This window comes from Osmerus mordax, chromosome 2, assembly GCF_038355195.1.
Source record: "Osmerus mordax isolate fOsmMor3 chromosome 2, fOsmMor3.pri, whole genome shotgun sequence".
Classification (NCBI taxonomy): Eukaryota; Metazoa; Chordata; class Actinopteri; order Osmeriformes; family Osmeridae; genus Osmerus; species Osmerus mordax.
The window spans coordinates 17,754,584-17,777,509 of record NC_090051.1 but is presented as its reverse complement, the minus strand read 5'-3'; the positions used below and the strand labels follow the sequence as shown (position 1 = coordinate 17,777,509).

At 49.4% G+C, this 22,926-nt stretch overlaps 1 protein-coding gene across 1 annotated transcript; it reads left to right on the top strand.

Moving 5' to 3' along the window:
- The first annotated feature begins 271 nt into the window (after positions 1–271).
- epb41l5 (erythrocyte membrane protein band 4.1 like 5) lies at positions 272–22,913 on the top strand. Its single transcript, XM_067257358.1, has 26 exons — positions 272–412; positions 1,046–1,248; positions 4,311–4,415; positions 5,108–5,150; positions 5,260–5,338; positions 5,445–5,489; positions 5,997–6,049; positions 6,831–6,951; positions 7,534–7,621; positions 7,747–7,835; positions 7,973–8,060; positions 11,310–11,479; positions 11,582–11,688; positions 11,905–11,923; positions 12,373–12,430; positions 12,540–12,670; positions 16,956–17,110; positions 17,361–17,458; positions 17,874–18,002; positions 18,101–18,165; positions 18,802–18,918; positions 19,810–19,891; positions 20,008–20,085; positions 20,192–20,254; positions 20,549–20,682; positions 20,970–22,913. Exons 2-26 carry the CDS (start codon positions 1,069–1,071, stop codon positions 21,037–21,039), a joined length of 2,367 nt encoding a protein of 788 aa, XP_067113459.1. The 5' UTR covers positions 272–412; positions 1,046–1,068; the 3' UTR covers positions 21,040–22,913.
- Positions 22,914–22,926: the final 13 nt, after the last annotated feature.

Here is a 22,926-nt window from a genome sequence, read left to right as displayed (position 1 = left end):
TCTATGAAGTTGTATTCAGGAAACACACTTGTTTATACATAGCTACGGTAAATGTTTGTGCATTCTAATAATTATGAATTTACATTCAGCAAATAATTAAATATAATATTTTCCACATTTATTATAACGCTCTTCATTAAAATATCGAAAACAGCCCGTTTATGAAAACGGTCTCCTCTGAGTTTGGTCAAGGATTTATCGATACGTCATATCCTGGGGGGGGGGGGGGGGGGGGGGGTCTGCTTTGCTCTCCTGCCTCCCACTTTTCTTAGAGGGAGGGAGGAAATTATCCTACTAGTAGTCGAGGGTAGAAAGAAGTAAACTTTTTAACCATGTGGATTTATTAAGCTATTTCGTGACCGTGGACAATGCGAGTGGACCCTCTCGCCTTTTAGAATACGGCAAGTGCTTTGTAAGTATTATTTTATAACCAGGATCTAGCTAGCTACAAGTGTTTGTCGTTGTTCGGAGACACAACAAGTGTATGTCGGAGTTCTTTCATCTGTTCCCACAGCATCATCACAAGGCTCGACCTGACACACTTAGCAGGAGAACCTGTTGCTGTTTTGCACTCTATCCGCTGCACTAGTTTGTTGCGGCTAGCTTTTGCTTTTCAATGTTAGCGGTTAGTTTATTGGCTTAATTGTAAGCGTACATAACTGGCTAGTTTGGATTGTTTCTTAGCTTGCTAGCTTTCTAGTTAGCTAACCAACGACTAGCAAAAAGCTAGCATAGCTAGCTTAAGCTAACAACTACCTACGTCGTTGTTTGTAACAACGTTAGGCAAGTCTGGCAGCTAATTATTGAACATTTGTGGCTGCTTTAATAAGGTTACTTGGGTATCTAGCTTGTGCCATGTTAATAGATATTTCAGTCCATATGTTAGCTAACTAATAATAGCCAGGGTAAGTTTTAGTTAGCTCAAAATCTTAACAGTTCTCTGCACAGTAACGTTTCTAACATAGGGATATTTGAATTTAATACAATAGATTTTACTGGTGATTTGTCTGACAATAACGTAGGCTTGTAACCCTGTCCTCCCCAGTGGTCACCCGCTAGTCTTGCACCATGCTGAGTTTCCTCCGCCGGACTCTGGGCCGGCGGTCCATCCGTAAGCACGCGGAGAAATCTCGCCTTCGAGAGGCACAGCGAGCCACCACACACATCCCTGCCGCAGGCGACGCCAAGTCCATCATCACCTGCCGAGTGTCCCTACTGGACGGAACAGATGTCAGTGTGGATCTACCGGTGAGTCAGACAAAGCCAAAAAAGACCGACTAGGAGACTAAATTCTTAGATATTTGGAGCAAGTGGTAGATCTGGGATTTATATTCTGGGATGGACAACAGGTCCTACCAGTGGTACATGTCTCTATGTTTAATAGAGCATTTAAAAGGAGCAGGACTATTTTGAAACTGGCAACTCCTGTCTTAGTTTACGGGGCTTTGAGTCATTTGACACACTGAACGCGTGTTAGTGTGTGTGTGTGTGTTTGTGCTCCTGATCACCTGTAATACCATGATCCCTTCTTCTGGAACACATTGGTCACATGTTGTATCATCTGAAGCCAAGTCAACAGAGAGGAGCCAAGAATCATAGATTAGAGAATGTCTTACGCTTTACACTTCCATGTTGATGCCATTTTTGTTTTGATCTTAGTAAAGCCAGAGAGCTGTTCATCCTTTTCCTGCTAGTTAATAGTAGGCCTGCTTATACATTTCTGTCTTTTCAGTTTCCAAATAGACCAGACAGTCACCAGAGTATCACTAGTTGGTCTGTAGGAGCTATGGAGGATGACTTTGAAGGCTTGCAGGCTGCACTGCCACAAGAGACAGAATCTGTCTTTGCAGAAATCTGGAAATGCCGACAAAGGAATACTGTTACATTCACCTCATAATGCCTTCTTTGATTCTGCTGGTTTATAATTTACAAGACATTCCAGCTGTCAGACCGGTAAAATTCCTGCTTGTCTGGTAATCTCATATTCCCGTATTCCTAGCATCCCCATCAGCACGACCAGTTCAGCTAGTTGATGGCTTTTCTACTCAGGCGTTGTGTTTTGTTTGAGAATGAAACAACCTCAGGGTGCTGTTATAGAAAAGCCTATTTGGGAAGTTTGTTCTAAGCTCGTATGCTGGATGAATCTAGCACTTGTGGTAGTTGTAACCTCTATCTGTCTCTGACCTGACTGAAGTATCCTTTAATTATTGTGGGAAACTTAGTAGTTCCCATAGTACGGTTGATTCATTAATGTAATGGATTCTTAGTAGTTAACTCAGAAGTGTCAGGCTTGCTTTAGAGGTGATTCTAAAGACTATTTATTCTGTATGATCATGGCTTAATTGATGCAGGCTTACCTCAATATGACCCTTGTTTTCCCATGGTGGCTTTGATGAGTGTAAGAGAGCAGAGCTGGCTTGCTTTGGTTGTTTAACCTGTCACTGTTAAAGCAAGTTCCTCCCCAAAATCTGGTCTAGAGAAACAAGGGCCTCGACAAAGTTTGGGATTTGATGTTAAGAAAAACAACCCTTGAGTGTTAAAGACAACTCTGAATAACTGTGTGTGTTTGGGCGTGTTTTATGACCCATGGCAGGATGGTTAATAAATGCTGGGTTTGGTATGTCTACTCCAATGGGGTTTCCTTGGGTTACCCCTCAAAAGCAGCAGTCATGTCTCTTCGCAGGCTGAGTACACAGCCCTCTAACTCACCTCTATTGTGACACAGTACTGCTATACACACATCTGTCTCCTTCCTCTCCTCTTTTTCTCCCTCCCTCTCTCCCTCCACTCAACTTTATAGGTTGAGACTTACATTAGGGAGGTGTACTGGACCTCCCCCCCCCCCCCCCCCTCCTCGGTGAGACTGACTTGCATGCGTGGAGAAGTGGGTCTGAGGAATGTAGCAGTGCCTCAGAAGGCAGGCCTGGGCTGTTGGGCCGGCAGGCTGGAAACCTCTGGTGAACAATGCTGCAGGCAGGCCAGCGAGGCCCAGGGTGCACCGGAGCGCACAATGGCCCCTTTGTGTCCCCTCTCCCAGGCCGCGGGGGCGCTTTGTCAGCTATGCCAACTAGCATGGGGCCTGCCTGAGTGTCCGGGTGAGGCGAACACTGGAGGGGGGCCTGGGCCTAGCACTTGGCCTAAGTTAGGGTCTGCAATGTGTCTGGTAGGGTCAAAGCTCCAGCTGCTAAAATACCTCTCTTTACTGATCGGGAAATGTACTCTCCCATCCCAAGACCTAAGAGAATTCTTTTCAACTTCAACTTTATTGTCAATTCTGCGGATCCCCCTCTACACATCCTCAGTTGTGTAGCTTTTACCAGGTGGAAAGTGCTAGCATGTGTCCACATTGCTAATTGATGTGTTCATTTATTAGGGTCACAGGGTTTTATGTACAGTAGCTGAGGAAAACGGGTTTCTTCAGAATGTCAGGAGTGGTACAGAATTATTCTGAGCATTCTTGGAAGTTCACGCCTAGTTAAACAAACTTAGTTAAACAATATATATATATATTGGCAAATTGGATTCAGTAACCTAGCTGCTGGTTACTTTCTTAGTCCCCCAGGAGTCAGATGGCTTGAAACATGCCCTCCAGGTCTACTGCACAGGGCATTTTCTCTTGTCACTTTGATCTCGTACTGTGTCACCTTGAACACAAAAAGACCCCAGAGGGGAGGGATCTGCTACCGACCAACCACAGCATTTGTTATTGCTGTGTCTGACTGGGGAGGGGGTGTTTTGATAGGCTGTGGCCTGTGTGGATCGGTCATTATCCTAAGACAGCCATGCAGCTCTGCACAGTTCTGTAGGCCGGGTCATGTGGCCTTTCCCGTCAACGCTGCTGTGCTGGTGCACTTTTCCCAAGTTACCATGGCGACCCTGTAGCGGTGCCTCGCGCTGTTTTGGAAGTTGGTTAAAGTGTGTGTGTGTGTGTGTGTCCAGCCTACTGTTCTAGGCTGGGAGCAGAGCAGAGACTGGTACTGGCTGTCAGACAGCAGAAACACTGGGTCAGGCCTGGATCAGTCTCATGTTCCCAGAAGGACTGGAGCTCTGACTGGGAACTTAAATGGCAACATGCCTGTTTTAAAGCCAGTCAAACCTGCCGTCGTCTATGATTCACTCACTGGTACAATGTGTGATCATTTAAAATGTCCACATCCTGCTTGTGTAAGAACATGGCGAAATGTTAACCACCCAAATGATATATGTTTAATGAATAAACTGTATTCTCTACAGATGCCTGCTGTGCCGTCTGTTTAAGATCTTTTTTGCAGTGCGGCCTCTTTTAATCAAATAATGTTTGTCCTCATCAGAAAAAAGCGAAAGGTGAGGAGCTGTTTGACCAGATTATGTACCACCTGGACATCGTAGAGAAGGACTACTTTGGCCTGCGCTTCATGGACTCAGCGCAAGTACCGGTAAGAAAAGACTAAAGCTGCTTTAGTGACCGACTGACTCAGTTTCCCTGCCGTCACGCACTCTGGGAGTCAGGTGGGCTTGCTGTCTAGTTAACCATTCACTTGACGACACACTGTGAGTCACAGAAGCCTGTGATGAACAAGTGATGATTTTCCGACCGTGGCGTTTGGCCACAAGGCTTGTGGTAGTCATGGTCGGACTGTATGTTCCAAGTCCAGTTCTTTCCGGATAAACGTCTGTCCAAATCCAAGCTAGGACTAGCTGATACGGTGTGAAGGGCACAGGGAAAAGGAGGAGGGAGGGAGGGCTGCAAAGAGGAATGTGGGGGAGAGAGGAGAGTGGCAGAGACCTTCCGTTTCTTCCAAGTAAACACACACACACACACACACTCAACCAAACACCCAGCCCTGCTCTCCTCCTCCCCTGCCTGTCCCTCTTTATTGTTCATGCTTGACATACTCTGTACTTTCAGACAAGAGTTACAGCTGAAAACCCTCAATAGAAAATACCGGGTACTGTGTATTCAAGGCCTGTGTAGATACTTTGGACTGTGTCTCTTTTATATTTGTCCAGTTGCGTTTCATAATGACCCTCACTGAAATAAAAGGTATTTGCAATGCGTCTCCCTGTTAAGAGCCATCATCCAGTATTTCAACATCAAATAAATGCATGTTTATGCGTCTCTTTGCAGCATTGGCTTGACGTAACAAAAAGCATCAAAAAACAAGTGAAGAGTAAGTACCCTCACGGCTTGATGACGCCACGCACACATCCCATAACCTGCACACGTGGTAACCACTCCACCCTCATTCTGTGTGTCGCTTGTGTCCTGCTGCCCCGCAGTCGGACCCCCCTACTGCCTTCACATGAGGGTCAAGTTCTACTCGTCAGAACCCAACAACCTGCACGAAGAGCTGACCAGGTGAGTTCGGATGGGATCTCACCTGGACGTGGCCCGCCGCCGGGGCTGCAGCTTCTGGTGCTGGCCAGGACTCGTGTTTGAACCGCTTCCCACTCTCTCGTTTCAGATACCTCTTCGTATTACAGCTAAAGCAAGACATTCTTAGTGGCAAGTAAGTAGCCCGTGTCTTCCTTCCAGTGCGCGCGCACTGTTTGCTGTCCCTGCCGCGTTGTACCTAATAGGTCTGCAGGTCGAACGCATAATGACCTCCTCTATAAAGCATATTCTTTATATCCTGCCATCTATTATGTTCTCATCACAGATGTGAATGGTAGTAAGGAGCTTACAGGATTACTTATGGATGTAGGAATGATGCTGTTCACATGTGTTGTAAGTAGATTGTGCATTATTAGTATCAAATTTCACTGCAGTGGGATTAGTGTTGTGTTGCACAGCAATCCAATAACACAGAGAGTGGATGGGATGCCTAGGCGGGGGGGGATTCCATCCAACCTGCAATGTGGTGGTGAGGTTGTATTTACACGGACTACCAGATGGCTTGTACAATATGCTGTCGTTGGCAAAAAGGTATATTGAAAGCACGTTACGCTGGTGGCTAACGTGAACAGTAATTGGTTAGAGCAACACGGATAACTGTCTCCTTTCCTGTCTAACTCAGGTTAGAGTGTCCCTTTGATACAGCCGTGGAATTGGCTGGATTTTCACTGCAAGGTATGTCATCATGTACCCTTTAAAAGACTTTGTGTATCCTTTTCTTTACACGTCAGTTAACATGTTTGATTGTGGGTATACACTTTCTCCTCCAGTTTTTTTATTTATTTATTGGCATTCACCTTTTTATACAAACCATAATCTCCCTTAGTCATGGACATGGTTTGTTCCAGTGACAGACTGTGAATGGACACTCCAGGGTTGTATTGAATGGAGCTGGCTCACCACACTGTCTCTACTCCCTCCCCTCTCTCCTTCTCCCCCTTTTCTCTCTCTTGCTCTCTCGCTCGCTCTTCCAGCTTCTCTGTAGGGTAAATGCCAACTCATTATAGCCCTGGCCTCTACAAAGGCCCCCTAATCTTGCCATTCCTGCCTAGTTCTCCCTCGCTTTTTCTCTCATGTCAGTTTACTTTTCTTCCTCTAATTCTCTTGCTCGATCATCTCTCCAAATCCAAAATGAAGGTGTGACTAATCCCTGGATGGAATTTTAATTATTTGACCAGGAGGGGACATCCTTATCTGCTATGTCACCTCTACCATCGTCTGACCCCACCCCACCCACCTGACCCCTGTAACCTATTTTCCACTCATGGTCGAACGGCATCCCTAATCTCTCTCTTTCTCACTCCATCTCCTCCTCTCTCTCCATCCCCCTCTCTCTGATGACATACAGCTCTCGTTATCTCGCCTGCAGCCAGACAGGGTTATCTGCAGGTTGAATGGAAGGATTTGGTGATGAGCCCTGGGGGTTAATGTGTAGTATTCCTGCTCTGTGTTTCAGCTGAGCTGGGAGACTGTGACCCCACAGAGCACGCTCTAGACCTGGTGTCAGAGTTCCGCTTCACGCCAGAGCAGACGGAATCCATGGAGCTGGCCATCTTCAACTCCTGGAAGGAATGCAGGTACACATGGTGGAAACCCCCCAGGACGAGCTCTCCATCAGCCAGTAAAACGCCCAGGATATGAGACGGCCTAACCAGTGGACATGGACAACGTCTATCTGTATCACTATCAGACCTGAACTAATGTAAAGTCTCTACGGCTCAACACCGTAGAAAGTGATGATGATGATGATGATGATGACAGGCAGGACAGTAGCTAGCCAGCGCGCCAGGAGTACAGGCGGGCAGCCCTCAGTTTACGACATTCCTCAGTCGTAAAAAAGGACTAATACAGTATATCCAAGTGCTGTCCAAAGAGGTTACCCTGAACTTGACTCTAAAACACAGACACACAGAGTGATAAATCCGCTCCCCTCTAAACTCAGAACACATGCTGCGACTACATGCTGTAATAACTTCCTCCAGGTTGACAGTTCACCATCAGTCATTACTCCTCCTAGCTGGTTGGGGTCTGTGCAGAGTGGGGGGGGGTTTAAGGTTTGCTGAGGAATCACTCCTGTCCCCGCCTGTGGAGGATATAGTATCCTCGCGCCACGGGAGATATCCTCTGTCTGTCCCTGACGTTTCCTCTGTCCATAACAGAGGTCAGATGCCGGCGCAGGCAGAGATCAACTACCTGAACAAAGCAAAGTGGCTGGAGATGTATGGAGTGGACATGCACATGGTTAAGGTGAGCAACACACACACAGGCTAATGGTGTATTCTCCACTGCTGTTTCATTTCTGTCAGTGGTGATGGTAAGTGTCAGCTGACACACTGTGTGTGTGTGTGTGTGTGTCCTGCCCCATTCCCCAGGCACGAGATGGTAATGAGTACAGCCTAGGCCTAACCCCCACTGGAGTGCTGGTGTTTGAGGGAGAGACCAAGATCGGACTCTTCTTCTGGTGAGACCTCAACAGCTTCTCTCCAAACCTCCTGTCAGCTGACATACTAACACCAAGGCTGTTATGGTACCACAAAACGTGCTCATTGAGGGTACATGCATTATGTATTTTTGTGTCTGTGTGTGTCCGTGTCCCAGGCCTAAGATCACTCGTTTGGACTTTAAGAAAAGCAAGCTGACCTTGGTGGTGGTAGAGGATGATGAACAGGTACAGGAAGCAGAAGAGGTAATTAACCAACCCCCGATGCGCGCACACACACACATACACATTCACATGGAGTAACCAACTAGCACTGTCCTGAATCTCTGTCCTTCTTTCTCCAGTGTGCACTGAATCCCACACCCAGCTCCCCTAACCCCAGCATGTAGGGCCCTGTGTCTGTGTGTGCCAGTCTCAATCCCTTTAGATCCATGTTCTTCAACCCTGGTCCTCAGGGCCCACCGCCTTGCAGTGTTTTCGATGTTTCCCTGTTCCAACACCCCTGATTCAAATGAATGGGTTGTCATCAAGCTTTGCAGAAGCCTGATAATGACCCATTCATTCATTTGAATGGGGTATGTTGGAAGAGGGAAACATGTAAACCAGGGATGGAAATTACATTTTTTGTCCACCGGCCACTGTGGCTGGTGGATTTCAAAATCTACCGGCCACTCAATGTTTTTACCAGCCACTTTCTTGTTTTTAACCGACAATGTGTAACTGCATGTGAAAATTAATACTACAAGATCTACAATACTTAAGCAGTTTATTTAATCTCAGTCTCAATGAAACACTGACACTTTCTCTTTTATACATACACAAACCACAAACTGATATACATTTCATTAAATGAGTAGGGCAGATTAAACAACAAACATTCCTCCACCCATCCTCCCCAATCCCAGTACAGTTTACTCCTGCTCATCAGAATCAGATTCTGAAGTTTCAGAGGTGCTTTCCTGAGCGTTCTTCTTCCACGACAGGGCGAACCGTAGCTCCACTCTGAAGGGGATTATTTTCCCGATAATGACAACGGCCTTCTATACATTATCCAGCTTATTACACGGCTACTTGCCAAAAAAAAAACTTATGTGTGTCTTATTACAATTTATATGTTACCATTCGTAGACGTTGAATATTCTTTAGGCTTCAAATCAGCTGACGTCGCTAAGCAACGGAGTACGCTGGAGTTGAAAAGTTACCGGACTACTTGCGGAGTGCTACGAAAGACGTGAATCCGAGGCTCCCAATTATACATAGCAACGGTCTGTTATCGATAAATAATTGACCGCAGAACGTTAAGAACAGCCTTGTAATAATTTTATTTACCCGCCACGGTGGCCGGTAGGTGAAGCAAATGTACCCGCCACAACACAAAATCACCCGCATTTGGCTGGTGGCGGGTGCTAATTTCCATCCCTGATGTAAGCCATCCAGGACAGTGGGCCCCGATTAGCAGGGTTGAAGAGCACTGCTGTAGAGGGAGGAGCGATCATGTGGACTGGGAGCCTGGATCTCATCTGTCTCTGCTCAAATCCTGCAGAAGCTTAGATTCCTGTTTCCATGTGCATCACTCTTGCATGTCTGTCTGCACCCTACGGTTTCTCTGTGGATCCACTGTTGTGATAGGGGGCCTCTGGTGGATTTCTGATCAAATTCCCTGTTCAAATTCCCTGCAGTTTCCCCAGTCTCTCATCACGAACGGCATGTGACATCATGTTGGCTTGCGTCAATGCTGTCGTAATGTTACCTCAGAACACCGTGCTTCTGTCCCCATGTTTCTGTTCTGATGGCAGACACGGGGACGAAGAGTTTGTTCTCAGTCTCGACTTGTTTTGTCCTTCTACAGCGAGATAGCGTCTGCGCGGTGCCTGTCAACCTCGCATACTTTCACTGTTGCACTGGTAATACCAAGGCTTTGTATTGAAATGAAAATGAAACGGCCTTATTGCAAAGCATCGCTGCAGGCTCCACTAAGCTGGTTTTATAACTGTGTGTGTGTGTGTGTGTGTGTGTGTGTGTGTGTGTGGTAGCGGGCCTCTGGAATGTATTTAGTTCCACCTGCAGCAGCCAACTGCTCTCATCTGCCTTCCCCAGTACGGTGTGTGAGCTCATTAGCAGCAGGAGAGGGAGAGAGTTAAAGACAGAGAGAGAGTGTGTGTACGTGTAGATCTCTCATCTGTGTTTGTGTCTGTCCAGGAGGCCCTGGGCAGCCTTTTCAGGTGAAGGCTGTATGTGTGATGCTGACTGACTGACTGGCTGGCTGGCTGGCTGGCTGGCGGACTGACTGACTGAATGACTGACTGGCTGGTGGGCTGGCTGGCTGACTGACTGACTGACTGGCTGGCGGACTGGCTGGCTGACTGACTGAATGGAGGACTGGCTGACTGGCTGGTGGACTGGCTGACTGACTGGCTGGTGGGCTGGCTGACTGACTGACTGGCTGGCTGACTGACTGGCTGGGGGACTGGCTGACTGACTGACTGGCTGGCTGACTGGCTGGTGGACTGGCTGGCGGGCTGACTGGCTGGTGGACTGGCTGACTGACTGGCTGGTGGACTGGCTGACTGACTGGCTGGTGGTCTGGCTGACTGACTGGCCAGGCTCCAGTCAGAGTTACAGGAGCAGCTTTAGTCTCTCCCTCCCCCCGGCATGCGAGGCATCCACGGTTCTCAGCACCCCGTAAAGCTGTCCAGCTGCTAATGTGCAAATAGCGCCCTGGCTAACAAGGCCCTGGCACTGACTCTGACACACTCACACCTCAATACATTAGGCAGTGTGTGCGTGTGTGCCTGGATGCTGGTGACTGGATGACTGGTTTAATGTTGCAGAGTATTTCAGTTGCGTTCTAATCCCTTGTGGGGAGAAAGGAGAAGCCAGTTGTGTGTGTGTGTGTCAGTCTTGACGGAGCCAGCCTGGTGCGAGTGGCCTGCAGCAGGTCAATAGACGGGGATCTGTAGAGAACTGCCTTTTAGCAGAACATTCCTGGACACTACAGGGCAGTTCAACACAAGGTTGTTCACTCACTGGCCTTATCCAGACTCCTTCTGGAACACGAGGTTAATGAGTGACTGGGAACTGCATGGCGCCCACCATCTGGGTGTGTGTGTGCGTGTGGCTCTGTGTGTTCACCCACAGCCTCCAAGGACTGCTGGAAAACGAGGGACATATTTCACTGGAATTATTCCTTTCTGTGTTTTTCACCCCCCGCAATACAGAAATGTATGAACGTAAACAAGCCCAGTCCACATCAAATCATGTACCGTCTGCTCCCCACTTTCAAGGCCTGACTCCATTCACTGTATTTGTCTTCTTTCTGGTTCCACGTTGCAGCAGTTGATACTTACTAGAATCAATCCAACACTTATTTGTCGTTTTCTCTGTCTCTTCTCTCAATTTCTATCTCTCCCTTTCTCTTGTGTGCCTCTCCTCCTCTTGGTCTCTATCCTCCTGTTTCTGTCTCTGTGTCTCTCTCGGTCCTGCGCCTTCTCGTAGGGGAAGGAGCAGGAGCACACGTTTGTGTTCCGCATGGACCACCCCAAGGCCTGCAAGCACCTGTGGAAGTGTGCCGTGGAGCACCACGCCTTCTTCCGGCTGCGCGGCCCCGTCCAGAAGGGCTCGGCGCGCTCCGGGTTCATCCGCATGGGGTCCCGCTTCCGCTACAGGTACCGTCCCCAATCCCATTACGGGGCCGACGCATGCTGGGTGTACATGGGGACGTTTGACTGACTGACCGGCTGACTGGCTGACTGTCCTCTCTGCTCCAGTGGGAAGACGGAGTACCAGACCACCAAGGCTAGCAAGGCCCGACGGTCGGCATCCTTCGAGAGGAGACCCAGTCGCCGGTACTCCAGAAGAACCATGCAGAACAGGGGTGAGTGGATACGTACGCGCGCACACACACACACACACGCACACACACACACACAGGGAAGGATAGTGGATCATCCGATCAATATCCATTTCGGAGCCAGTCCACATGTTTCTCATGTTATATATTAGTTATGAATCTGAGTTGTACTGCGTGATGGCGCTGACGAGACAAGCCCACTGATGATTTCCATGTTCTGTCTTCTGTTTCCTCTCACAGGCCACAACAAACCCCCAGAGTGAGTATTGAGGTGTTTAGTGTCTAGTTGCACTAGAAAAGCCCACTGGTGGAATAATCTCTTTCCTCAAGCTGTGTTTTGAATCTCTCTTCTGTTGCTGGAGGAGAGTGGAAGACCTGACTCAAGGGAGCCAGATAAACATGACTCACACGGCACACAACAAAAACACACACAATTGGATTCGTTTGCACACAGACTTCCGAGCACACGCGTCTGTAGATGCGTGTCGCTGTCAGGCTGCCGTCTGGCTGGTTTTGTATGTGCGCTGGGCTGGGCTGGGAGAGGATGAATCTGGTTATCTTCACACTTTGACACTCCCAGTTCAGCCTGTACTGGACTTGGATGACCTACCGTACACTCCCTTTCTCTTGAATGTGGAACACACACACACACACACATTGCAACATGATTGACCACCCTCCTCTCTTTCTCTCTCCCTCACTTGCCAGATCTTTCTCCTCTACGAATACACACAACAATGGAGTCAGTGCTGGTAAAGACACTAAGGTAGGGGAGGCTGCATGGGGTCGTATGTACATCCAGTGTGCTCAGGTTTACTCCAATATTCACTTGAGGAGAAGGTGTTTATTTTCTACGTGTGTCATGTGCTTCCCAGCCCCCACCTTTCACCCGAGGCGCCTGGTCGGCCATGCCCGTGGTCAACACGGCCCCCCCCTCCGCCTGCGGCCCCGTGGAAATCGAAACCCTCCCCAGGAGCCCTGGCGGCAGCCAATCAGAGAAGAGGAGGTGAGCCGCTCCCTAATGCCATAAGAGTGTTAAGCTGCCTAATCTGGCCCTTCCTGCTGTCAGTGGCCCAGCGGGGGCTGGACATGGGACCGGCTACTGTGCTGGGGTCTACTCTACTGTACCAGGCCTGGCCAGGGCTAGGGACTCAGTCCTCTCTCTTTCTGGGCCAGGGTGAAAACTATTTCCAGTTGCCTGGCTGGCTTGGGATGGTGTTTGTGGGGCAGGGGGGGGCGGCAGTGTATGCATGTAGTTGTGTTTGGCTTAACTGGGAAAAAGCCTAGGAAGGTGGTTGTCTGGTGGTGGGTGTTAAGTGTGTGTATGTGTGTGTGCATGCCCGTTCGAATAACAAACATGTGAAGGGTTTGGGTTTCATCTCCACCCAGAGTGCGATGGTGTGTTTGTCAGCGTGTGCTTGGTCACTGGGGGTGCTGCTGCTGGTACCTTCAGCCAGGCCTCTGCTGGGTTGGCAACAACAAACTCTCTCTTCTCTCTTTCTATCCCTCCTTCTCTCCTTCATCCCTCTATCCCTTTAGGATTACTTGGCCTTGAAGGGGGTCTCCCTTTGACTTCTTCACATATTAAAAATAAACAGTGGTTGCCTCTGAGCTGTGTGGGTGTTTGTGTGCATGCGTTTGTGTGTGTGTGTGTGTGTGTGTCTGCCCTTCCTGTGTGTAATTAGAAGAGTTTAAATGTTTTCCTTATAGAACTCACTTGCCGTTTTGAAACTCTCCTTTTGTTCTAGTATGATGATGTACTGAAACCAAACTGGCCTTGTCTTGAGGCAAGGTATGTACCCTTCGCCACTCGCCTCGCATAGTTTGCGCTTAAACCAATCAACCAAGCCTATTGGATGGGCCTGATTCTGGGCGAGGTACCAGCTCTCATGCCTGTGGGGAAATCTCCTTCTACGGTGGCTCTTTGTGCATTGCTTCTCCTTCGACTGCCTACCCAATCAGCGTAGGAAGTGGTGAAATGATTTGAGCGATGCGTTGATTCAAGAGCATCTCAGCTTTTGTAGATACTGTGGTGATCTTTTGGCCTTTTCCCAATCCCCTGTGACCTCTTGCATTGATCTACATCCTCTACTCGCCTCCCCTCAACGCCAATCATCTCACTCCCCTCAACACCAATCATCTCACTCCCCTCAACACCAATCATCTCACTCCCCTGCCAAGAGGAACATTCTCCCTCCTCATACAGAACATAGACAGGAAAGACTTCTTCTGACTGACCCACTAGTTGCAGAACTCCACAGCCCTCAGAGCTGCCTCAGATAAGCCAAGTCTTACTACAGCAGTATCTCCAAAAACCGATGTAATTTGTCAGCTATAAAATCCGAGGTTTTAAAGCTAAAGACACCACCAGGGTAGGCTCCAGAGATTCAGAACCCTTTCGTAGCCGCGGAAAAGCGTTCTTTTACGATCTGGCCCACGCCGCTAAGACTCCTTCTGATGGCAAAGCTTTAGCCGGCTAAGACCTCCACTGATGAGAAGATCTAGCTGGCGGCCAGACGAGCACCAGCGGGGCTTGGACACTCCCCCCGGGCTGTGGAGACGAGGGCCTGGTGCACCGAGAGGAGAGGAATGTGGCCCAGCTAGCATGATGGATGAGCTGTGGGTGAAGCCGGATTTTGAGGTGCACGGCTCCTTAATCTCCAGGACCCAGCAGCGTGTCCATAGGGCCCTGGTAGTTGGCCCCCTGTTGCGTCATCCTGGACCCGGATCTTACCAGCCATAGAAACGCAGCACTAGATCTCAAGTTCAACTATGCTGATACAAATTTGTTGTATGCACGCACACGGACGGTACACGAGTGTAGGTGGCGCCCAACACCCATTTTCCTGTTCTTGATTCTGCACGCTTCTTGCCCCCTCCTTTTTACTGCTTTTTAAGCCCTCTCCTTTTCCCCCTACCGGTCTGGCAGGGCTACCGTGACACGTGCTACCGCAACCCTCCTTCACTTCTTCCTCGGCCTTCTTTTTCTGTCTTCTCTTTCGGATTCCTTCCCTTTTCACCGTCTGTTTCTGGCGTCGTTATCTGCTCCCTGGCCCTCCCTCACTTTGGCTCCCTCCGTTGCTCTGCATTCCTCCTATCTGTTAACGCCCCACCCTACTCTCTCTCTCTCCCTCCTTCACCCATCCCCTCTCCCTCTCATCCACACTTCCTCAGCCCTCCCACTGTTACTTTCACCCTGGGTCGGACTCAGCAGGACCCCCCCCCCTCCCCACTCTATCTCCCACCTCACCCAGGCTGGACACTGTTACACGGGGAGAGACAGACCCCGCTGCTGCCTCCCCACCACGGCAGCACCCCTCTGCCCCACCCCCCCACGATGCTTCACCCATAGTGAAACTGCCCAGAGCCGCCCCCACCCCCCACCCCTCCTCCTCAGTGAAACTGCCCAGAGATGGTATCTGTGTTTGGGGCGCCAGGACAATAAGCAGCCTGTTGACTGGAGCCAGGAGGAGGATGGAATCCTGAAGTCCCGCTCCTCAGATATATTAGTGGAGGAAGGCCCCTCTTAATCCCTGGACTGGCTGTTAGTTATCCTCTCACATCACCTCTAAGCTCACCACTGTGACTGTCTACTATTATTATTATTTCAAATCGCATCTGTCGTTTTGAATGTACTTTATTTAATGATTGGATTGAACCACGTTTTTTGTGATTATTTTCAGTAAGTATCTATTTTGATAGATTTTCTTGTGTGGATATGCACATTATATCCAGGCTGACCTGTATCGACGGAGATCAAAAGAGCTTACTTTAATAATTGAATTGCAATGTTTATCCATGTTATTTCTTGATTGACACCACAGCACAGCTCTACTAATGTTACTGCTTTTATTAGCCTCCTGTTTACATTCTTATGTTCAGACCCAGCTAAAGGAAAGCAATAAAGAAAAACCCTAACTCCAGCATTATGCTTTTTCTACAGTAGGCATGGTGTGTGTGCGTGTGTGCGTATGTTTCTCCAAACTTCACACAGGGGTCCCCTGGGGAGTACTTGTTGCCTCCACAAGCATCTTCTTCACCTCTGGGACATTTCCTGTGAAAACTGAAACCAGTTGTGTCGGAGCCTCTTTCAGACCCTGGTCTAATCTCACGGCAGTCACGTATGGAATGTGACTCCCTCCTCCTCCACCCCTTCACCCTTTCCCTCCCAAAGTTCAGAGGAGGAGGGTGTGCATGTGTGTGTCTTGGTGGGGGGAGGGCTGGGGGAGGGTGTACTGCGAGTGTTAAGGGGATGTACTCTGCGTGCGTTAATGAGTAGTTGTGTGTGTGTGTGTGTGTGGGTGTGTGTGTGTGTGTGTGCGGGTGTGTGTGTGCGGGCGCGCGCGCGGGGGCGGGGGGGGTGTAATCTCCATTGTTGTCTCTCCGTGCCCTCCGACCTCAGGGTGTGAGGACTAGACCAGGGCTTATTTTACATGGCTTATGTTCTTTGTGACGGGAGTGTCAGATGTGTCTGCCCGCAGGCAGCATGTGTTAACTCATCTCCTCTTTTACCATGACTTCAGGCTGCTGCTGTGTGACCCTGCTGTAACAGCCAGGCAGGCAGGGAGCCAGCCAGCCAGGCAGGGAGACAGCCAGCCAGGCAGGGAGACAGACAGTCAGGCAGGGAGACAGCCAGTCAGGGAGACAAGTCACTCAGGCAGAGAGACAGCCAGTCAGGCAGAGAGACAGACAGTCAGGCAGAGAGACAGCCAGTCAGGGAGACAAGTCACTCAGGCAGAGAGACAGCCAGTCAGGCAGAGAGACAGCCAGTCAGGGAGACAAGTCACTCAGGCAGAGAGACAGCCAGTCAGGCAGAGAGACAGCCAGTCAGGGAGACAAGTCACTCTGGCAGAGAGACAGCCAGTCAGGCAGAGAGACAGCCAGTCAGGCAGAGAGACAGCCAGTCAGGCAGAGAGACAGCCAGTCAGGCAGAGAGACAGCCAGTCAGGCAGAGAGACAGCCAGTCAGGGAGACAAGTCACTCTGGCAGAGAGACAGCCAGTCAGGCAGAGAGACATCCTGCCAGACAGAGAGACAGCTAGCCAGAGAGATGGTTGAAAATTGGTTTCAGATTAAAGATAAAAGCCACCAATGTCATTCTAACACAGCAGGCTTACATGTGTTAGCCTGTCTCATCGATGATATGGACATTCTGGTAAGTTCCGGTCCCCACCGTGTGAATCAGTGGCCTATTGTCTCACGCTCACCTCACTTCCTCGCTCTGGTCTCAGTATCTCCCCCGCTTATCTCCCTCCCCCTTCGTCTTCCCTTCTCTCTCCTTTCTGAATCCAGCGTGCCCCTTGTGGACGATCTGTTGGAGACCTGCATCGATGATGTCATCCGGACACCTGTTCCCATAGCGACATCAGGCCTGCCAGAGGAGGCGGGTCCCAGTGCAGCTCCCTCCGCCTCCAGTGTGGCAGCAGACGACAGCCTCTCTCTCACTGGTGATGTTTCTGAAGTGGCTGCTTCTGTCAACACACACACTTAGCCTTTAGCCTTTTAGGGAAACGCCTAACTACAAAGTGTTTCGTAAATAAATGTGATACAAATCCAACGATTTCATCGTTAAACGTTCCCAGAGAGCTTCCCCCTGGGTTCGCGTGTCCATGTGTCCCAGGGCCGAGGGCGTGTGGGTGCTGGTTGCCGTGACAGCGGAGGCCTGAGTGAGTGATTGGTTGACTGTGTTCCCCACAGAAGCAGCGGCCCGTCTGAAGCAGCTGGAGCTGGAGGCGGGCCAGGGCCCAGGACCCACCAGGACCAACATCAACATCAACATGAACATGAACAACCAGGTCCGACGCAGCCCTCCTCTGAGCGGGGTCAGGGGAGTGGGCGGCGATAGGGGGGAGAGAGAGAGAGAGGACTGGGGCTGGAGGAAGTGAGACTGTGTGCGGGCAGGGATGGAACGACTTGGTTCTAGTGAGCTATGAGATGCTGTCAAGTGTGTGAGGGGAGTAGTAGAGGCTTGGCTTCTCCCAAGAACATTCCTTGCGCGAGGCTCCCCCCTCCGTGGGAGTCCCAGAGAGGAGAGACTCCAGTCTGCTGCTTATCCCCCCCCCATCTCTGCCAGGCCACGCTGCTGATCCTTCTACAGGGAGGGGAGGGGGAGAGGCTACTGGGAAGGACCACGTTTCCTCTGTGGGTGATGGATGATGTAGCCCCTAACTCTCCTCCCCGTTTGTTTTCTCCATCTGCACGTGCGCCCAGGAGGATGTGGTGAAGCTGACAGAGAAGTGTCTGAACAGTGTGGGCACCAGCCCGCAGCTTGCTCCACTGCGCCCCCCGGAGGACCTGAAAAGCAACATCCTCAAGGCCCAGGCGGAGGCCGCTCTCAAGGTACAGCAGGGCCCGCCGGCCGGGGTCACGTGGTCCTCCCGGTGCTCCACATCCCTGTGTCTGCTGCTGACCCGCTGAACGTTCCTCTCCCTGTGCAGGGCGCCGTGGAGGAGCACGTCGTGATGGGGGACAAGAACTGCAACATGCAGGAGGCTGCTGCCAGGTGAGACGTCACACACACACACACACACTGATTCCCTGAAGGATGCAGTTCAAAACAATCATCCACCAGGGAACCCCCTGAAAAGTGCTCGTAAGTGCACAGTTACAGAGTCATGTTAGGCTCCTGACAAATGAACACACGTCCTTAGGATAACCAGCAAGGTTGTCGGGTCTCTTTTCTCTCTCCAAGGCTCTTAGTCATCTTGCATTCAGCACTCCCGGCCTATCACAACCCTCCTTCCAAAGTTGATTATCCACTTGAATATTCATCAAGGGGCTTTGAATAATTCTTATGACATCACCCACTGAATCAGAGACTGGTGAGATTCAGGGAAAAACCCAATTAGTTCTACTGTATGTTCTACTTGGCTTAGCTAAGAGGGAATATTCCAGGGTTCTACTAATTGCCCTTCCTCTGTGTGAAGGTTAGGGATCCAACCAAAGTTCCTCATAACCAACCAGACTTGAAATGGTTTTTATCATAGTGGGGCAGGAATGTGCTTTGAGTCCGGCTTCAGTCTAGCCCCTTAGCTGCACCCTAAAGTCCCTGAATGACAAAGTGGAGCCGTTTTCTGTGCTGAGCTGTGGGCGGCGTGCTGGCCTGCCAACATGCCTCCTGCTGCTCTCCTGTCTCCAGGTTGAAGGTGCGGAGCGGACGCATGGGCAGCAACTCCTCTCTCTCTCTGAGCGGACGAGCTGAACGGCAGGAGTCATGGGACCTCCTCAAGCCTACTCTCATCTCTGCCGGACCTAGGTAATGGGGGGTGGTGTGTGTGTCCGTGCTTGCGTGTGTGTCTGTGGATTATGTTGAGGGCGGGGGGGGGGGGGGGATCTGTGACGGTGCCTACAGATCTCTAATCCTCCTGGGAGGAGTGTGTCTGAGAACGAGGTCGTGGACTAATGGGACGGCCCTAGATGCCTTCGCCCTAATCTCCCTTCAACCACACACTTGGGTCGAAAAGATACAGAACAGTAAACGCAAACCGTAGCTTGGTCCCTCAGAAATCAGGTTGCAATTAAACAGTGCCAGCTCAGGTGAACAAGACGAGAGGAGGCATGAGAGAGAGAGAGAGGAAGGGAGGGAAGGAGGGAGGGAGGTAGAAACTGGGGCACGCCCAGATTAAAGGGGCCACCTGTCTCTTCCTCTCTCCGTGGGCCAGGATACTAGGGAGCAGGAGCAGGCCATGCAGGGACTGGAGGCTGGTCCTGTTCTATAAGCTCCACTTTAGGTTTCAACTGTATTCATGTGGGGAGGTCATGCATGGCACAGGTTTTTCCGCAAAGACAAAGACATTGTTTTCACGTAGCTCTCTGCTGCCACCTGGTGGAGAACTGGAAATGTTTTGAGCTGTCACATGCTGGCTCTAGATCTGCCTAGATACATGTTCTGTATGTTCAGGTTCTGTCTTGTGACTCTACAGCTTACCTTGGTTGTCAGCGGGATCAAGAAGCCATAAACTCAAGAATATTTGTCTACATTAGAGTTTAAGACTCCACTGACGTAAAGAAACGAGAGCCTATGCAGCACACCATTCCTTAAACTGAATTATTGTTTGTGTGTGTGTGTGTGTGTGTATATATATATATATATATATATATATATATATATATATACATGCATTAAATGTGATGTTTCGATCCTCAGTGAAGAAATGTTGGCGGAGGATCTGATGCCGTCCCTACCCATAATTCCTTCTGAGACTACTAACGATGGCCTAGTTGCTAAGGTAATCAATACGGTCCTATGTCCCTTTTCTGCTTGCACTGCGATAGTGGCATCGCTGCTAAGGCTGACATTTGCATTCCCGCTCTCCATTTCTGGGTTTGTAATCTGGCTGTGCAGGCTAAAGCTGAGGACCAGGAGCAGGCCAGTGTCCCTCTGACTGAAAACCTGATAGACTTCACAGACCCGACCCCAGTAGTAAGTCTCTAGAGCAGCTCCCGAATCTGCCTGTACAAGCAGGGGAATGTGAGCCTTGGGGAAGGGCGTCTCAGAGTTAAACCTGTTGCGGCGTTTTGTGTTGCAGCTCCCCCCGGTCCAGCCCAAGCCTGTGATCACGACACCTCGCTGGATCGTTCCCACGGCGGCAGTGAGTGTTCCCTCTCCCGCGCCGTCTGTCTGTGTGTTCATCCTCTAGGGTTCCCGGGGGAACACCTCGTGTCTCCGGTAGCCTGCGCTTCACCGCTGTTTTCTGTTGGGTCGAGCAAATGAAACGATGGATGACAAGTTTGTAGGGTCTCTCTCTCCTTCTGTGTCATGTATGAGGCACCAGGGTTTCCCCCCCCTGCAGAACCCCTCCAGTGTAGCTCCTCCGCCTCCTATCACGTAGCAGCAGGCTAGTAGAGACTGACCGCACCCTCCTTGTCCCCTACTCTTAACGCAGCCCGCCGGTGTCTTTACTAACGGCCTCCTCGACCTTGACCCCCCCGCCAAGGTCACAGCTCCTCTGCAGCCCGATGGAGGGGCTCTGGCCGGCCCCCCTCAACTCTGTCAGACACACAATGTGATCGCGACCAGGTAAATCCTCAGCCTGCCTCCAGTCTCGTCTCCACCCCCCCCCTCTATCTCTGCCTCATTCTGAAGCTCCTGCTTTCTACTGCTTTGATCCCTGAATCCAGAAGCCACTCTTTTGCCGTAGATGCTGATATAGAGCTTGACAGACTGAACTCGGTTGAAAACAGTTACGAAAGGCAAATAATTAGGGTTGTGTTCGAAGGGCTCCGACTGGTTAGGATACGGTAAGATGTGAGCGTGTGTGGGATCTGATCGTGTGTGTGTGTGTGTGTCCCTCCCTCCTCCTGCAGCGTTGTGGGCCAGCAGCCGTCTACGGAGGACGGACACAAGCCCAAGGGTCTGCTGACCACTGAGCTCTGAGAAGGGTCCTGGACAGCCTCAAGCCTCTCCGGTCACCAGCCTTCTCTGGAGCTCCACGACCAGCTGACCAGATTGGACATCCTCCACTTACTACATTCCTACACTGGATAAAATATTTTTCGTCACATTTTATTTTTGGGGGGTTCATTTGAGTTATTTGTTGTTTTTACCTCCCTGATTAAGCGTCACTGGTACTTTTTGCGAGCGTAGTTTGAAACACGGTGACGCACACCTGTCATAAAGAAGAGGGGGAGACCGTGTGGGACCAGCCTGGACGAGGACCCTGCCTGGTCCATGCAGACACTGAGACCTCTGGCTGACGGCTGTACACCCCCCCTCCCCTCCGCTAACTAGACAGGTACATGTCCACTCACACAGACGGGGGTCCAAGTCTGGCCCGTCAGCCTGCCTGTCTGAACCCACTGGATCCAAGAGCTCTGTCTCTGTTATGCAGCAAACCACTGGATTAACTCTGGAGCGCTGGAACTGGACTCATGTCGGATTGATTATTACTACTGTTTTCTGACATATTAGTCTTTTTTATTTTGTCCTGTTGATTTAAATCCAATATTCTTTTTATTTTTTATTTTGCTTTTACTGAGTCGAGCACCAGCATCACCAAGTATCAAACACCAGCATTCCATTTTAGATTATCATCTGACCCTATGCTGTATTATGAAGAACATTATGGCTCAGATTATAAGGATGATAAGGGCAAAATGTAGCATGGAAGCACGAGTTGACCCTATGAACATGTCATAGTCTAACATGTATGTATAGTGTATTCACGTTTGAAAACACTGGTTTCTCCCCGCCTTATCTAGATGAATGTGTAATCAATCTGATAGACAATGCTGAAATCTACAATGCTACACTATCCAAGGATAAACCACTACTTGACATTTGTTTGTAGGCCTGAGCTGTTGTTCTTCATCGTGCTATGTACCCATGGGGCTCACCGCGAGCAGCCCACTTTATATGTTGTCTACACACTGTCAGCCAGGTTAAAGTATCAATGAGGGCTGAAAGGTCACAACCCTGTTTTGCCTTTAGTCATGTAAACTGACAGGCACTTCCTTTGTTTTGTCTCAAACTAACTCACTTATATCTGTCACATTCAGAACTCGTCACACGGTTTTGTGATTTACATTTTACCATCTCATTTTGAGGTATGGTTTAGATATCATTTAATTAGTTTAATTCTTGCTGCTTCTTCTAGAAATGACTTGGCAGGGAAGAGGCAGTTATGGCAGATGTGAAGAGAACAGAATGCTAGATGTTCTCAATGGAAATTGTTCTGAAAAAAAATACTGCTGATTTAACTGCCTAAGATGGAGAGAATTTGAATTTCACACATTGTCTGCTTTTTGGTCACGTCTCTGCAATTATTCAAGTCTTTACATCTTTGTATACTTTAAATAACCCACACAATTTCAGTATTCTTTCTTTTTTTACTCACTGTATGGATTATATAAACTGAATTGCCTGGCAAGAACATTGTTTGTCATTATCTCAAAGTATAATGTGTATCTGCATCACAAATTATTATAGGGATAGTGACTGACCAATGTGAGTGATACTGTTGCAAACAACCTATCTAAAATGAGGTTTTCCTAGTCTAACCATAACACATGCAAGTACGTACGTAACACAAGTAAGTGCAATTTTGCGTTAGCTCTCAAAGGTTTAATTTATTCCTCTTTTTTGTAAGAGCACCCTTATTCATCCTGTGTATTTAAAAGTACTGTAGATGGCAGCACCGCTGTAGATGGCAGACCACTGATTTGTATCATGTATGTATTCATCAATACTTTTGAAGGATGTGTAGTAAACCAGTAGCAATTTTGTACAACGTAGTAAATTCTCCAAATAAAAAAAAAACGGTAT

Coding starts and splice junctions, on each gene's coding strand:
- epb41l5 (XM_067257358.1), top strand. CDS start 1,069: ATGCTGAGTTTCCTCCGCCGGACTCTGGGCCGGCGGTCCATCCGTAAG. Junction 8,061..11,309: donor AGGTACAGGAAGCAGAAGAG/GTAATTAACCAA, acceptor GCCTTCTCGTAG/GGGAAGGAGCAGGAGCACAC. Junction 11,480..11,581: donor GGGTCCCGCTTCCGCTACAG/GTACCGTCCCCA, acceptor TCTCTGCTCCAG/TGGGAAGACGGAGTACCAGA.